The 13,429-nt window shown below is 41.6% G+C and overlaps 1 protein-coding gene across 5 annotated transcripts in view; it reads left to right on the top strand.

The window, feature by feature from the left end:
• The window catches only part of LOC146205198 (F-actin-uncapping protein LRRC16A-like), a 137,177-nt gene that overhangs the window by 13,124 nt on the left and 110,624 nt on the right, over nt 1-13,429 (top strand). For 4 of the 5 annotated variants that reach the window (XM_084589903.1, XM_084589902.1, XM_084589900.1 and 1 more), the window contains exons 9-11: nt 8,425-8,513; nt 8,597-8,691; nt 11,079-11,120. In XM_084589903.1, the coding sequence (XP_084446029.1) occupies nt 8,425-8,513; nt 8,597-8,691; nt 11,079-11,120 (226 nt within the window). The remainder of the gene's footprint in view (nt 1-8,424; nt 8,514-8,596; nt 8,692-11,078; nt 11,121-13,429) is intronic. The other variant, XM_084589901.1, reaches the window with a different exon arrangement.

The raw sequence follows: 13,429 nt of genomic DNA, 5'->3' as shown, positions 1-13,429 counted from the left end.
GTACTTCCATGGCTCATGAATAAGAAAGCATTAAATTGCTTTCCATGTCCTCTGATTAGAGCAGAAAATGCAGATGTCTATTCATTTGAAAAAAAAAAAAAAAAATCAGGAAAACAGAAAAATACACTTGCAGTAATGAATTGTTAGCCTGATCTGCGTAAACCAGTTTAACACTTTCCTGCCCACGCCTATTCAAATGAAAAGTCCACTTACGGCAGTAAAAAAACAAAACAAATTTTCGCACTTTCAAAGTGCTCCTGGACAGCTAGTGCCATCCAGTAGATAGGAGAGAAACTAATCTCTAAGTTTCGTTTTGTTTCATTTTTTTTTCGCCACACACTGAGATTTAACCTCGCCGCCTCCCCTTCGGAGCCGGGTCATGTGACATGCACGCGTTGCTTAAAAACAGGATGGCAGCACCGTGTGCTGCTGTCCCACGGAAACATGTTTTTTCCGAGTCTCACACATCTAAGGACAAGTTTTTGTGCGATTATAGGATCAGAGAAAGTAACGCAGGTTCACAGATTCTATCACGGACTGTGAAACAATATCATATCGACCTGGAACGCCAACGGGCGTCTGCCCACAAGTTTCGCTTTCATTTCTAATCTCTCCGCGGCCGCCATGCACTGATCTAAAGAAATCCTGCGCATTGTAAAGGGCACAGTCCTTATCTGCACAGTGTCAACGATTTTCAGGGGCCATCAGTTGCCACTGTGTGAGAGTCTGTCTTGCACTACGAGACTACCAGGTGGCAACTTCTGCATTACTTTGGCCACTGGTGCTATTTTCGCTAGGGGTCAAAGTTTTTGTGTAACGTGAAATATTCTGTACATATTGGTCATGTCGCCAGAATGAAGCCGTACTACCCCTGCAGTAGTTTGTCCTAGTGCGCACCGGGACTGTGCTTTTCGTGGCGGGGTAATGTTACGTATATGCCACCGAAGAGGACGACGATAGAAAATAGAGTGAGAAACGACGAAGCTGAAGAAACCGTTGGGGCTTGCCTGAACACCTGCTGTATTTTGCTCTGCTGTGCTGTGAACACTTGTTCATCACCTGCTGTGGTTTCTTGTGCTAGCCTTCTGCCCCGTATCAATATGTTGATATTTATTGTTGCCATGCACAGGTCATATTTCTTTTTTTTGTGTGTGTCACCTGTGTGGAAAAATATTATTATTTTATAACTTTTTCTTCTAAGTTGCAAAAATTTTATGAAAATGTTTTTTTTTTGCACTCTCAAAAAGTACTGCTTTTCTCGTGGGCAGGACATTAAGTGCCTGGGGATGACCTTCATGCTTAACTCTATCGCTGTCATGCGTTTCTGGCCGTGACTCACCCCTGTGCTGGATTGGTTTCAGGGAACAAGCATAGTGATTTATTTTTGATTATGATTGCTATACAAATAACATAGTCATCACAATATGTGCATTTCAGTGTTCTGCAGCTATTGTTAATGGGACACGGCTCTTTGCGGCCGAAAATCGGTCTAAAAGTCGATTTTTTTATTTCTTCATTTTCGCGGTCCCGAGACGTTTCCGCAACTATCTGCAAATTTAGGTTAAAAAATACAGCCTATTTCGCACGTTACAGCGCTTCAAAGTTGTGAATCTGAACGTTTGCCCCTTTAAATTGAGGTCAAATCACGCCGAGTTTTCATCGGCCGCAGATCGAGAAATACGCGCTCCACCGGCATCATTTTGGTCTCGTTAGAAAGATTGCTATTCAGGCTATTCTCATGCCACGGTCGGCGTCCACGAGTGAACACCCGAAGCGGAAAACAAAGGGACAAATTTGCGCGAAACACGCGCTGCTATTGGGCTCCGAAAGCACGTGACCCAAACGACCACTTTTGGTTGGCTGTCGGCGTCGGCTGCTTGCGGCTTGGCGCCATTTTGAAACGGTCGCGTAGTTAGGCCTAACTGGTTTAGCGACGTTTTGTCGTCCCGACCACGGCGTAAAACGGGGAAAATTTAGGTTTGAGCGGTTTTTAGGCTAGTATGAACTAGCCTAAAAACCGAAGAAAGGTAGAGAAAAGAGGCGCACCGGTGACGCGGCATCCTGTATTAGCAATCAGCGACGAAGCACCGACGCTCCGCGATGGGCCGATAAGGGCAAAGCCGATGGTGCTCGGCACGACAGATAGGAGAGCGAACGATTTCTTCGAGGAGATTCCTGCCGCGTGCTAACATCGTAATCACGACGATGCAAATGAAAAAGTGATACCTAAGCAGCTTTCATGGGCGCGAAAGATAGAACACTCGGAAAAGTTAGTGGCGCGGCGGCAGCGGCAATCTCGAAATAGCATCACGCACGGCATGCGGAATGCAAACTTTGTCGAAAGAAACTTGCGTCTGAGTTGCAGGGGCAATTATCTCGATGGAAAATGATGCATTCATACCAAAAACGAGCCATAACTCATTTTATCGAGTTGCTGTTAACCTTAGTAATTCAAAAATATGACCACAACGTTTTTCGCCGATTTCTCAAAATTGAATTTTGGACAGTCAGCAGATCATTATTTCTGGTCCTGCTCTTGCTACAGTTATTTTCTTTTGCTAGAAAGCTAACCTGATGTATAATTTGACACCAAGGTAAATGTAATAACCGTAGGGGAAAATTTACTGAAAAGATTGTCTTGGCACCAAAATGGACAGCCTTTTTTTTAGTTTTTTTTTTTTTTTTTTTTTTTTATGGTGAACTTTGACTCTGACTCAAATTGGGATAGAACATTAATTTTCGTTTTAATTTACTTTCCAACCATTTCTGATCATACACTGATATGTCAGACCTTGCTATAATTTAAATCTACATGTTCTGAAATGTTTTTCCTTCTGTTCTCAAAAACAACATTTTTTGAGGGTGCTGAAATTTTGGAGGAGATCAATATCTCCGGTCTTGTTCTTGCTATTGCTATAATTTTTTTAGAAAGGGAATCCTGCCACTCTCATGAAACCAAGGTAAATGCAGTGACTAGAAAGGAAAATTTACTGAGTAGGTTATCTTGTCTAGCGCACCCAAATGGACCTTTCCTTTCAAATGTTTCCTATTGCACAACTTTGGCTCAAATTGGCATAGGCCATTAATTTTTGCTTTAGATCACTTTCCACTTGTTTCTGATCTTGTTTCATATCAATCATTGACATAATTTACACCTACATACTGTGAAATGTTTTTCCTCATTTTCTCAAAACTACAATTTTGAGTGTGCTGCAATTTTGGAGGAAAGATATCTCTTGAACTATTTGTGCTGCAGCTCTCATTCTTGTCTTGTTAGAAAGAAAAACTCTTGGACAGTGCAATAGGACTAAAATATGTACAGTTATTATGCGGCAACATTTACAGAATTAATTATCAATTTTAGGTGCCAACTTGGGCTTTTACTCATTAAAGTTTGACTTAGTGTAACATTGGTTCAAATTCTTCTAGCACGTTAATTCATGGCTAGCGGCACTCTATGATCCTTCTAGATCACTCTGGCAGGTCTATTCTCATCATGCCATAAAGTGTTTAGTAATTAACTCACCTCCAAATGAAGAACATGAATTAGGTAATATTTTGAAAACTATTTCGTCTACAAGAAAACTAATCAGATATTTTAAATCAGCATGGAAAAATATAATAACCGTGCAAGTTTCAATCAGATCCATTCATAAATAAGGAAAAAAGTTTTAATAGGGGTGTCCCCCCTTAACATCATCATCAGCCTGATTATAAATTAGATAAATGAGGATAAGAAAAAACTTCTCGATACTTCTTGAAAGTCCGATTCCGAGCCCAGCTCGTATTTATAATGAAAAGAGCCATCGCTCCAGTCTGCAGTCAAAGGTATCGCTCGGACAGCCATCTGAAAGTAACCACGCGCACGGAGGTTGCGCATCCAGTGGCCCGCACAATGGAGAGAAATGGCACGTTGTGAAGTCAAGATGACGGAGGCAGGTGGAAAGAGGCTAAAACAACCTCCTTTTCTGCTTCTAGCTGCAATCAAGGGCGCGGCAAGAGAGAGCGAAAGCAGCGATCGAGTCATGTGTCGACCTATTGGAGAGGCAGCAGCACAGGCCCCTGAACGTGACGCGTCGTCATAGCAGACACACCAACAGAATAAAAATAAAAACCTGCAAACCTGCGGCAGATAGCAGAACAACCCTTGAACCCGTAACCGCACGCATGCACCATGAAACCCGAGCGCCGCATGATCGATAGCGCGATATAGTAGCGCACGCGGAGCGACCGCAAGGTGGCGGGGGTGGGTGCGGTCGCTCCGTACTCTTCAGTATATACATGCCAACACAACGTGGGGCGAAAATACAAACTTGTAGAAAGATATTGCAGATGGCGCAGCCTGTCCAGTGCGCCAGCTTCGTGCTCAGGCGCGAAGTTTTGAACGGACAGTAGAGAATGTACCGGTACGTCGGTGACACTGGGGAGGGAAAGCTCGAAAACGCACCGGTACTTTCGTGACAGTGAAAGGGTTAATGTGATGTTGTGAAAGCATATGAACTTATTCAGTAGAAAAGCACAGCAAGAACTTGGCTTCCTAATATGCAGTGTGAAGAGTGGACCAAAAGAATTTAGCCTCATCGAATAAAGAAACCTTTGATAATACTGCTACTTGAATTTGCCTCCTTTCTCATCACATTGTATGTGCAACATCTAGACGTTGGGAAGCCAAAACATTCTTTTATTGCCATTATGGCTACAGTTTATGCCTCAGTCTCACGGTGCCATTACTGTGAAACCTTGTTATAACGATCACGGATATAGTGAATTATTGGAGAAAACGAAGTGAAATGAAAATTTTTTTGGTTTAAGCTTTATTTCTGTAAGAGTTCTGTCTGTATTATGAGAAAAAAAAGTCAAAATTTGACGCTCGATTGGTTTTAACTAAAGGCCGGATTACATGGAGCGTTTTTGCCGCGTCAAACCGGCGTTTTACGCCCGACGGCGCGCACTCGACGCCCCGCGTCAGAAAAAACGCGCGCCGCCACCGATCTGGCCCTGCCAGATATTTGACGCGCGGGCGGCGCGGCGTCCTCTCGAACCGGAAACGACTGTCGACGCGAGCCAATAGGAGCGCGGAAAGCTGGCATTTCCGGTTTGAGCGGCCGCTGTCAACATGGCCACCATGGCTGACGAGGTATGGGGCAGTTTGGTCGCAGAAATGTGATTATCGTAAAAATAAACGCTTAATCAAGCACGGAATGTCGCTTTTTTGTGAGTATACGACCTACTCTCGGATCGTTGTGTGTTTGTTTGCTCCCTGGAGTGAAATTTGTAAAAATAAAAAAGAAAACCGTGCCGCTGGTATCCGAGCAAGCATTCCGAAGTATCTTCGTTCATTCGAGCGAGCCAAATCTTGCGTACCTATGTACGCTTTCTACATTTAGCACAGTAGCATTCGAATGAGCACTTTCGGGATTTTACCACAAGGGACAGCGTCGCTTCTCTCACGTACCTCGCTCTGCGGTTATTTCCGCTCGCTGCTGCATTTGCTTTCGCATCGAGGAATCCGTGGCGGCGCTCGCGCCGCTTCGTCGTTCCATGTATCTCGAGCTGGGCGTCGCGTCGGCGCGGCAGTTTTCGACGCGCGAAAATCGTGGAAAAAAACGCCGCATGTATTCCGGCCTTAAGAGTGTGCGAATATTCGAAATTTTTGAAGATTGGTTTTAACTAAGAGTGTGCGAATATTCGAAATTTCGAATACGAATCGAATATGTCTGAAAATTGGTTGGTTGGTTGGTTGGTTCATAGGAAGGGAAAGGCGCAGTATCTGTCACACTTGCTCTGTGGACACCTGAACCGCGCCGTAAGGGAAGGGATGAAGTGGGAGTGAAGGTGGATAGAGAGAAGGGGGAGCCGTAGTGGAGGGCTACGGAGTAATTTCGACCACCTGGGGATCTTTAACGTGCGCTGACATCGCACAGCACACGGACGCCACTTCGTTTCGCCTCCATTGAAACGCAGCCGCCGAGGCCGGGATTCGATCCCGGGAACTCCGGCACAGTAGTCGGGCGTCTTACCACTGCACCAATATCAGTTTTTCAAACATGAATACGAACTGAATAACAAACGTTTGAAAATTACTGAGACACTGAAAATTTTCTAATTTACTGCAGATTCGGAATTTTCAAAGTTTTGAAAATTAGACTACACTGGAAATTTTTTAATTTACTGCAGATTTGAAATTTTCAAAGGTTTGAAAATTAAAGACTACACAGGAAATTTTTTAATTTACTGCAGATTCGGAATTTTGAAAGGTTTGAAAATTACAGACTACACTGAAAATTTTCTAATTTACTGTAGATTCATCTTGCGTGTGTGAGCCATAGCTCTGAGATCGGGCACCAAGGCAAAGCTGTTAAACTTACCCAAGCTTTGCCACTTTGTTCAGTCGCAAAGGTGAGAAATAGTGACTATGGTACTGTTTGCAAACACATCCGCATAGAGACAAAAGAGAAGGGAAGACATGGGAAGTGTGGGAAGTGTTTGAGTGTTTCATTTTTGTGGTCTCTGTATGACAAATGTTTTAATTTGTGAAATATTGGTGGTGCCATCGGTGCTCGAACTGTGCAGTATTCAAAGTCAACCTTGATTTTTAGAATTAAACGAGAGCAGTGCATTGCTATACAGTTAAATCTCGTTGCAAGAGACACTCTGTTATAAGAGACATTTGAAAATGGTTTGGTTGGTTTTCCTATGTCTGCCATGTTAACAACATTGCATACAAGAGACATAGTTACAAGAGACGCTCGGTTACTAAGGACAACTTTTTCAGGTCCGTGGCGTAAATTCTTCACTATTTAGAAGAGACACAACCCAGGTGTGCTCATGCAATGCAGCTGAAGCATACCAACTCATACATGATGCACTTCAGATTCCCTTAGCTAAATTCTGTTCCATATCAGTGTCTTTTTTTGTTGTGTATGTCAGGAACTGAAGTGCTTCCCCATGATTGGAAAGTCAAAACGGCATCACATTACTGTTACCTACGAAAAAAATCAAAATGCATGAATGACATCCAGCATTTTTAACTCCTCATTGTTAAAAATTGATCACAAGGTGAAAGATTAAAATCCTGATGTCTTTCTTTTTGTGAATCATCTGAGGGTGACGAGCCTGTAAGCATCTGAGGTTGACGAGCATGTAAGAGTGCCTCAAAGGTATTAGAGCAACAGGAAGGCTTGCAATGTGAAGTGCTTTACCTCCAGAATTTGGGAAGGAATACACTCTGCACTCACAAAAATACATACTAGTATGAATAACTTGTTTAAGCTTTCCTGAACAATTTCCTGTTAATGCATGTGAATGCATTTATATAGTCATGTGCAGTAAACTGATAAACACAGTGATTTTAGAATTTTTGGTTACAAGAGACCTTGCTTACAAAAGACATGTTTTTCGGGTCCCTTGAGTGTCTATTGTAACGAGGTTTTATTGTAGTAAGAACTCATTTTTTTAGTTGAGTTTTCATAAGTTTGAAAATCAAATGGAGTTCATTTTTTGTCTATTTTCTCATTGTTGTATGCTATTATTGCTTAATTTTTCAAGCTTTTTCTGCAAGAATTCAGAAGTATTTTTCTGCGGCTAAGATTTTATATTATGCTGTAGTTCACAAAAGTGTATTGCCGTAAATACTCTTTATGACACGAGGTTTTTTTTTTTCTAATTTTAGCTTGTCAGATTTCTGCCTCATACAATGTGTGGATCTGAAAAGTTTTCAGCCTGAATTCGCAGTTCCAGTCTCATTATTATTCGGCACTATCAGCTTCAGGTTCAGTGGTGGTGTCTGTTGGCTGTTCGATGGTATCGGTTTTGATGGAACTTTACCGTGCTAATCTCATGACACTCACGCAACTGATAGCAGGATAAGTGCATTTTGCGCAATGTCACAATCACTGTGGTCAGAACCGTGCAAGCAGCACTTGGCATGTTTTAAAAGAAGGTAATCATAGCTTCCAAAAGCACCGGCACCACGTTGAGTGCTGCTTGACTGGATGATGCAGGGACAGCCTGCAGCTACTACTACTGGATGTCTGGAACAGGTCTCTCTATTGGCTCTGGCGGCGCCCTATAGTTGGCTTGTGGAAGTGTGTGTATCCCTTTTCAATGCCTGTCACGCTATCCTGTTAGACGTGCAAACATCGAGCACGTACGCCTCACGGTGCAACTACAGAATGCAATCCAAGGTTCTATTTGTGAGATTTTGTCACTTGCATCATGTACAGATGAGCACTTACTTTTTATTTTTGTTATCCTAAAATTATGCGTTGCAATATATGCAGGTGTGTATTATATGCGGGTTATAAGGACAGGAAAGGTACCATTTATTAGTACATCTAGTATCCATTCCTCTACCACTGAAGTTTGTATGTTACTTTATTAGTTTAAGTTCATGTAGAGTTGTATGTGCTAATTGAATTTCAGGCTTCAGAAGCACTTGAACAAGTACTCCAGATGATGAAACGTTCCGTGTCACTGGAGGAGTTGTACCTGGATAACACAGGCATTAAATGGTATGTCTGATAATTTTTTGCTTGTTTTTCATAAGTAGGATAGCTGTTGTAAGCTTAATATGTTCTTCTGATTTGTTTTCCAGGGAGTTTGCACACAAGCTTTCAATGACTTTGATTGCCAATCCAAACTCCCCTTTGAACTCATTGGACCTGTCCAACAACTTGATTGAGGACAAGGGTATGATATATTTGTTTTTAGCCACTTTTGTGTATGTCCTTTGGCATAACTGGTATGCGCACATGTATTAGTCGTGCAAGGACCATTCAGTTAATTTGGCTGCTTTTGCTTGTTCTGCTTCAGAGCATACTAACATCACAAGGAGCAATTGTGGTAAAAAAATACATTGTTTGTATTTATTTTTCTTTTGTGTGTGCACCCTTTCAGCCTTTAAATGATATTTTCCATTCATTGATTCGCCATATTAGTCACTGTGTTGTTACTTTGCAAAGTGGCAAAATAAGCAAAAGCAGCAAAATCAGCCAATTCGGAGAGCACCTTCAGTGGAAACGTCATGTGACGCCTACATCACTGAGTCACACAGAACCCTGATTACATTTTTATGCTTGTTGATGTCTTTATATATTCTAGGAGTAGATATTATTAGCAGTATTATTAGAGATGAGGCCATCGCGTTTGTCTACCTAGTATTTCCGAATTGCAGAAGACATTTTTATTTATGAATGGGCCAACCAATTCGATTTATATTTATTTTACTTTATTGATAGTAGCTGTTTGCCATTGTTGCGTCTTGGTTTATGAACACAAGAAATTTCAAATTGACACCTTGATAGATCACTTAGACATCCTCAACTTGTTTTTCTTTCGGTTATAGTTACGCTGTGCAGCAACATGTAACCATGAGATAGCACTTAAACAGCAAGACATGTTGGATTCTGATTACTTCTTTGACGCGTTTTGTACAAGTGAGGGATAGCAACTGATAAAGTTACGGCAGAGATGTGTGTGGCCGAGAAAAATAGCCTAGGTTTTGAGTGAAAGCTTTGTGTGTGTGTGTGTGTGCGCGTGCGTGCATGTGTGCGTGCACATCTGTGCGTGCCAGCTGCAGTAAACTCTCCCTTGAGTGAACTCCAAAAGACTTAAAAAGGTTATTGAACTGTAAATTCAAATCTGTGTTCACTGTATATTTTCGAAATGCTACGTAAACAAAGTGTTAAAGCTGTAAAGACTCGATTTAGTCATGCACAAAAATGTGTACAAAGGGCATATTAAGCTGCCTTGCTCAATTATATCACTGCCTATCATCATTGCATACATAGTTAACATGTTAAAATAAGTTATTTTCTCATCTTATAAAAGGTGCAGATTATTTTAGCGAAGTTTCTCATTATTTTCACATGGTGGCAATGTTACGTAAGAACGTCAACTTGTTCCTGTTCAACGTCTACTTTTTTTCGGTTGTTGGATTTCAAGCTTGTCGTTTATGAAAAGTCATGTATTTTTTTCTTAACTCGGACTAATTTTGACGAATCAAAAATAAAATGGCCATCAAGTATTCAATGAAAAATGGGAAACAAATTATGCAATTCACATCTTGCTTTGCAAACCTGTCTACAAATGTCAGCATTGTTACACTGTTGCTGTTTGAAGGGCCACAGCAGGAGTATGAAGTGCAAAAAGTGCAGTCATTGAACTAATTACAAAAATGTGCCAGGGTTTAGTTCAAGTGTTTGCTGAGAGGACATATTCACTGTTGTGAAATATGGTAAACTTGAATATTTGCATGTAGTGTATACGAGAGCTGCCAGGAATTGTCAAAATGTTCATTATCATGAAATTTTAATTAAACTGAGATTCGCTCAAGTGACAGTATACTGTATGCTGATTTTGCTTTAATATTATTATTTTTTTCCTGCACTAATGTGCCTACTTTTGTCATTTTGCAGACACCTGAACGTTTACCAATGTTCCACTGCTGTCTTAGCCTATGTGCTGTGCACCAAGCTTTTAATGTTTAAAAGTGCCATATCAAGAATTGATTTTAATGCGATAGCGTTAAAGGCCCCGTTCTCCAAAAAAATTCTCTCAGCATTGTGAGCCACAACTCGCAGCCATGCCATTGGCAGGTGGTAGTCAGCAAGTAACACGTCCAGCCACTGATTGTTCAGCATGTGACATGGCCAAGTTGGCAGGAACATGGACAGCTTTTTTCAGATGGGAGGGTGAGATGGGAATTAAATCTTCAGGGACCGTCGGATCCCGACACATTGTACTCTTAGGCCACACAGGGATGTTCATACGGCTTGTTTAAAGCAAGGCTTTATGTCAGGTGGAATGAGTATTAGTGAGGTAACAGATGCTGTGATTAATTGAGCGGCAAAACGCGTATGCGTGAACGAGGGTCCGCGAGGGGGAACCCCAGACAGGAGTCATTACCGCTGTAGCATTTTCAAAGTAGTGCCTAAATGTCCCCCAAATTTTTTTAAGCTTGTCAGTCGTGCATTACTGTTTTTTTGGGGCAGGTGCTTTGCTCTTGTTGCTGGTGCTTTTTTTTTTTTTTTTTTTTCACACACTTGTTTTGTGTATACTTATTCCTTCATGTACAGGGCTGAATAGTCTGTGTGGGATCATTGCCAAAATTACTCAAGGTCTGATATTCCAGTTCCTGTGTATGCATGTTTTGTCATGACTTATTGTGCTTGTTAGCATAATGCTTTTGCAGCTTTGACTCTTGCACGTGTGGTCTGCGTATTTTTGTTACTTGTTAACCATCCAAGAATGATTGCTGTTTGTAGTAACTTTACTCTATATGCAAGCTACTTCAGTTGCTGCTGTAGCTTTGTATGTGCATCTGGCATGCATGAGCTTTCAGGATTTTTTTTTCTATTTTTTTAATAGCTCAATCTTTTATTATATTACAATTATATGTCTAAATTTATGTGCTGAAATAATTTTTCTTGTGCTATTGTATTGTGGGAGGTAGCTGTAATATGGTCTGAATTCTTGTATTTTGTCTGGCGGCATATATATTTATCATATGTTTGAAGTTGAATGTGAATATGCTGGTATTGACAAATTTGCAAGTGCTAAAAAGTTTCATACACATCCTTTATGTCTAGCACATATAATTGTCCTGACGTTTTTCAGTTTTGAGAGTGATTTTTACATCTTTTTAGGTTTTATACAGGTTGTCTTTGTGAAATTACATATTGTTCAAGCTACAAGCATTGGCATCGCAACTATATTTAGGTCATTGAGCTAAAGAAAGCCTCTGAAGTGTGTAGCATTCATTTATACAGTATTGCAGGGTGCTTTAATTGCTTCCTGTCTAACATTCTTTTACAGATGGGTTATCATGTAGCTATGGTCAGTAAGTTGAACAGAAGCTCTTTATATAAAATAAGGAACTGTTTAGTCATGCAGTAATAGTACACGTGTCATCTAACTAGTCATTAAGTGCTGCATGACATTGTGGGGTGGTGAAATGGGTGAGAGTATGTGTGTGGGCATCGTTTAAAGCTTCCAAGTGTTGACCAGTCTCTGTGAAGGTATATTGAAGGTATTTCAATATCTGCGGTGTGTCAAGCAATTCCTGCTTCTTGGCAGGTTGCTGCTGAGCAGGAATAAATATTTTCTGTATGTTGGTGGTAATGCATAATTTCAACGAGTGCTATGGCATGATAAGTGGCAGGGTTTGCAGAAGAGGTTAGCATATGACAGTACTACTGTCTTATGACTTAATTGCACTTGCATGATACTTGGGTGCATATGCGTTGCACACTGCTGCTTACTATTGTCATGTCCTTTCTTTCCTTCTTGCTCTTTCCCTGCAGTTCCCGTCCCCCTTCTCTTGCATGGAAGAGTAGGCTAGAGACTTTTTTTTTCGGGGGGGGGGGGGGGGGGGGGGGGGGGGGGGGCAACCGCTCTATCTTTTATATTAAAAAATTCGTTTCGCTTCGCTTAAAAAATTCGTTACAATAAGCAGTGTTTTTACTTGCTGAAATCAAGCAAGCATCTGTGAGGGATATGTTAGTGTAGGGTTTGGGATCAGTTTCTACAGTCTAGGTTTTAGCATGTGTCAATACACAGCTGTGTTTGCAATTTGGGAATTGAAAATCTAGAGCACAGCTTTGCACTCTGTTGTGGCCACAGTTGCTGAGCCACTGTGCTTTTATCATACAACTAATGAAGCAGCTTGAATTCAGTGTGCTCATGCAGAAAGCAACTGGCTGAAGCTCAGTTCAGTTCAGTCGTTTAGTTGTGTCCGACTCTTCATGACCCTATGGACCATGTCACGCCACTCTTTCCGGTCTCTCACTAAATTCCTAACATCACGTAACTTCATCTGCAGCGCCTCGAGGATGCCATCTAACCATCGCGTTCGCTGCCTACCCCTTGTCCGACGACCCTCAACCTTTCCCAACATCAAATCTTTCTCCAGCGATTCCTCTCTTCTCATCAGATGACCAAAGTAGCTGAGCTTTAACTTTAGAATTTGACTCTCCAATGAGCAGTCAGGGTTTATGGTCGACAATATCGACTGATTTGATCTTCTGGCAGTCCAAGGAACTCTCAAGAGTCTCCGCCAGCACCACAATTCAAACGCGTCAATTCTTCGGCGGTCAGCCTTTTTCACAGTCCAACTCTCGCATCCATACATCACAACTGGAAAGACCATAGCACGAGTGATACGGATCTTGGTTGGCAGACTAATGTCTCTGCTCTTTACTAGGCGGTCAAGGCTAATCATGACTCTCTTTCTCAGAAGCAGGCGTCTCCAAATTTCATGGCTGCAGTCTCCTTCCGGGGTAATCTTGGAGCCCAAGAAGAGAAAATCTGTCACAGCTTCCACTTCTTGTCCCTTGATGCTCCAGTACTTGATAGGGCCATGATCTTTGTCTTTTTAATGTTCAGTTTAAGCCCAAACTTCTCACTCTCTTCTTGTACGCACATCATA

The sequence above is a fragment of the Amblyomma maculatum genome, chromosome 1 (assembly GCF_055883805.1).
Source record: "Amblyomma maculatum isolate TAMU_Amacu chromosome 1, ASM5588380v1, whole genome shotgun sequence".
NCBI classification, from domain to species: domain Eukaryota; kingdom Metazoa; phylum Arthropoda; class Arachnida; order Ixodida; family Ixodidae; genus Amblyomma; species Amblyomma maculatum.
Note: the sequence above shows the minus strand (reverse complement) of the source record. Positions and strands in the feature narration are given on the sequence as shown.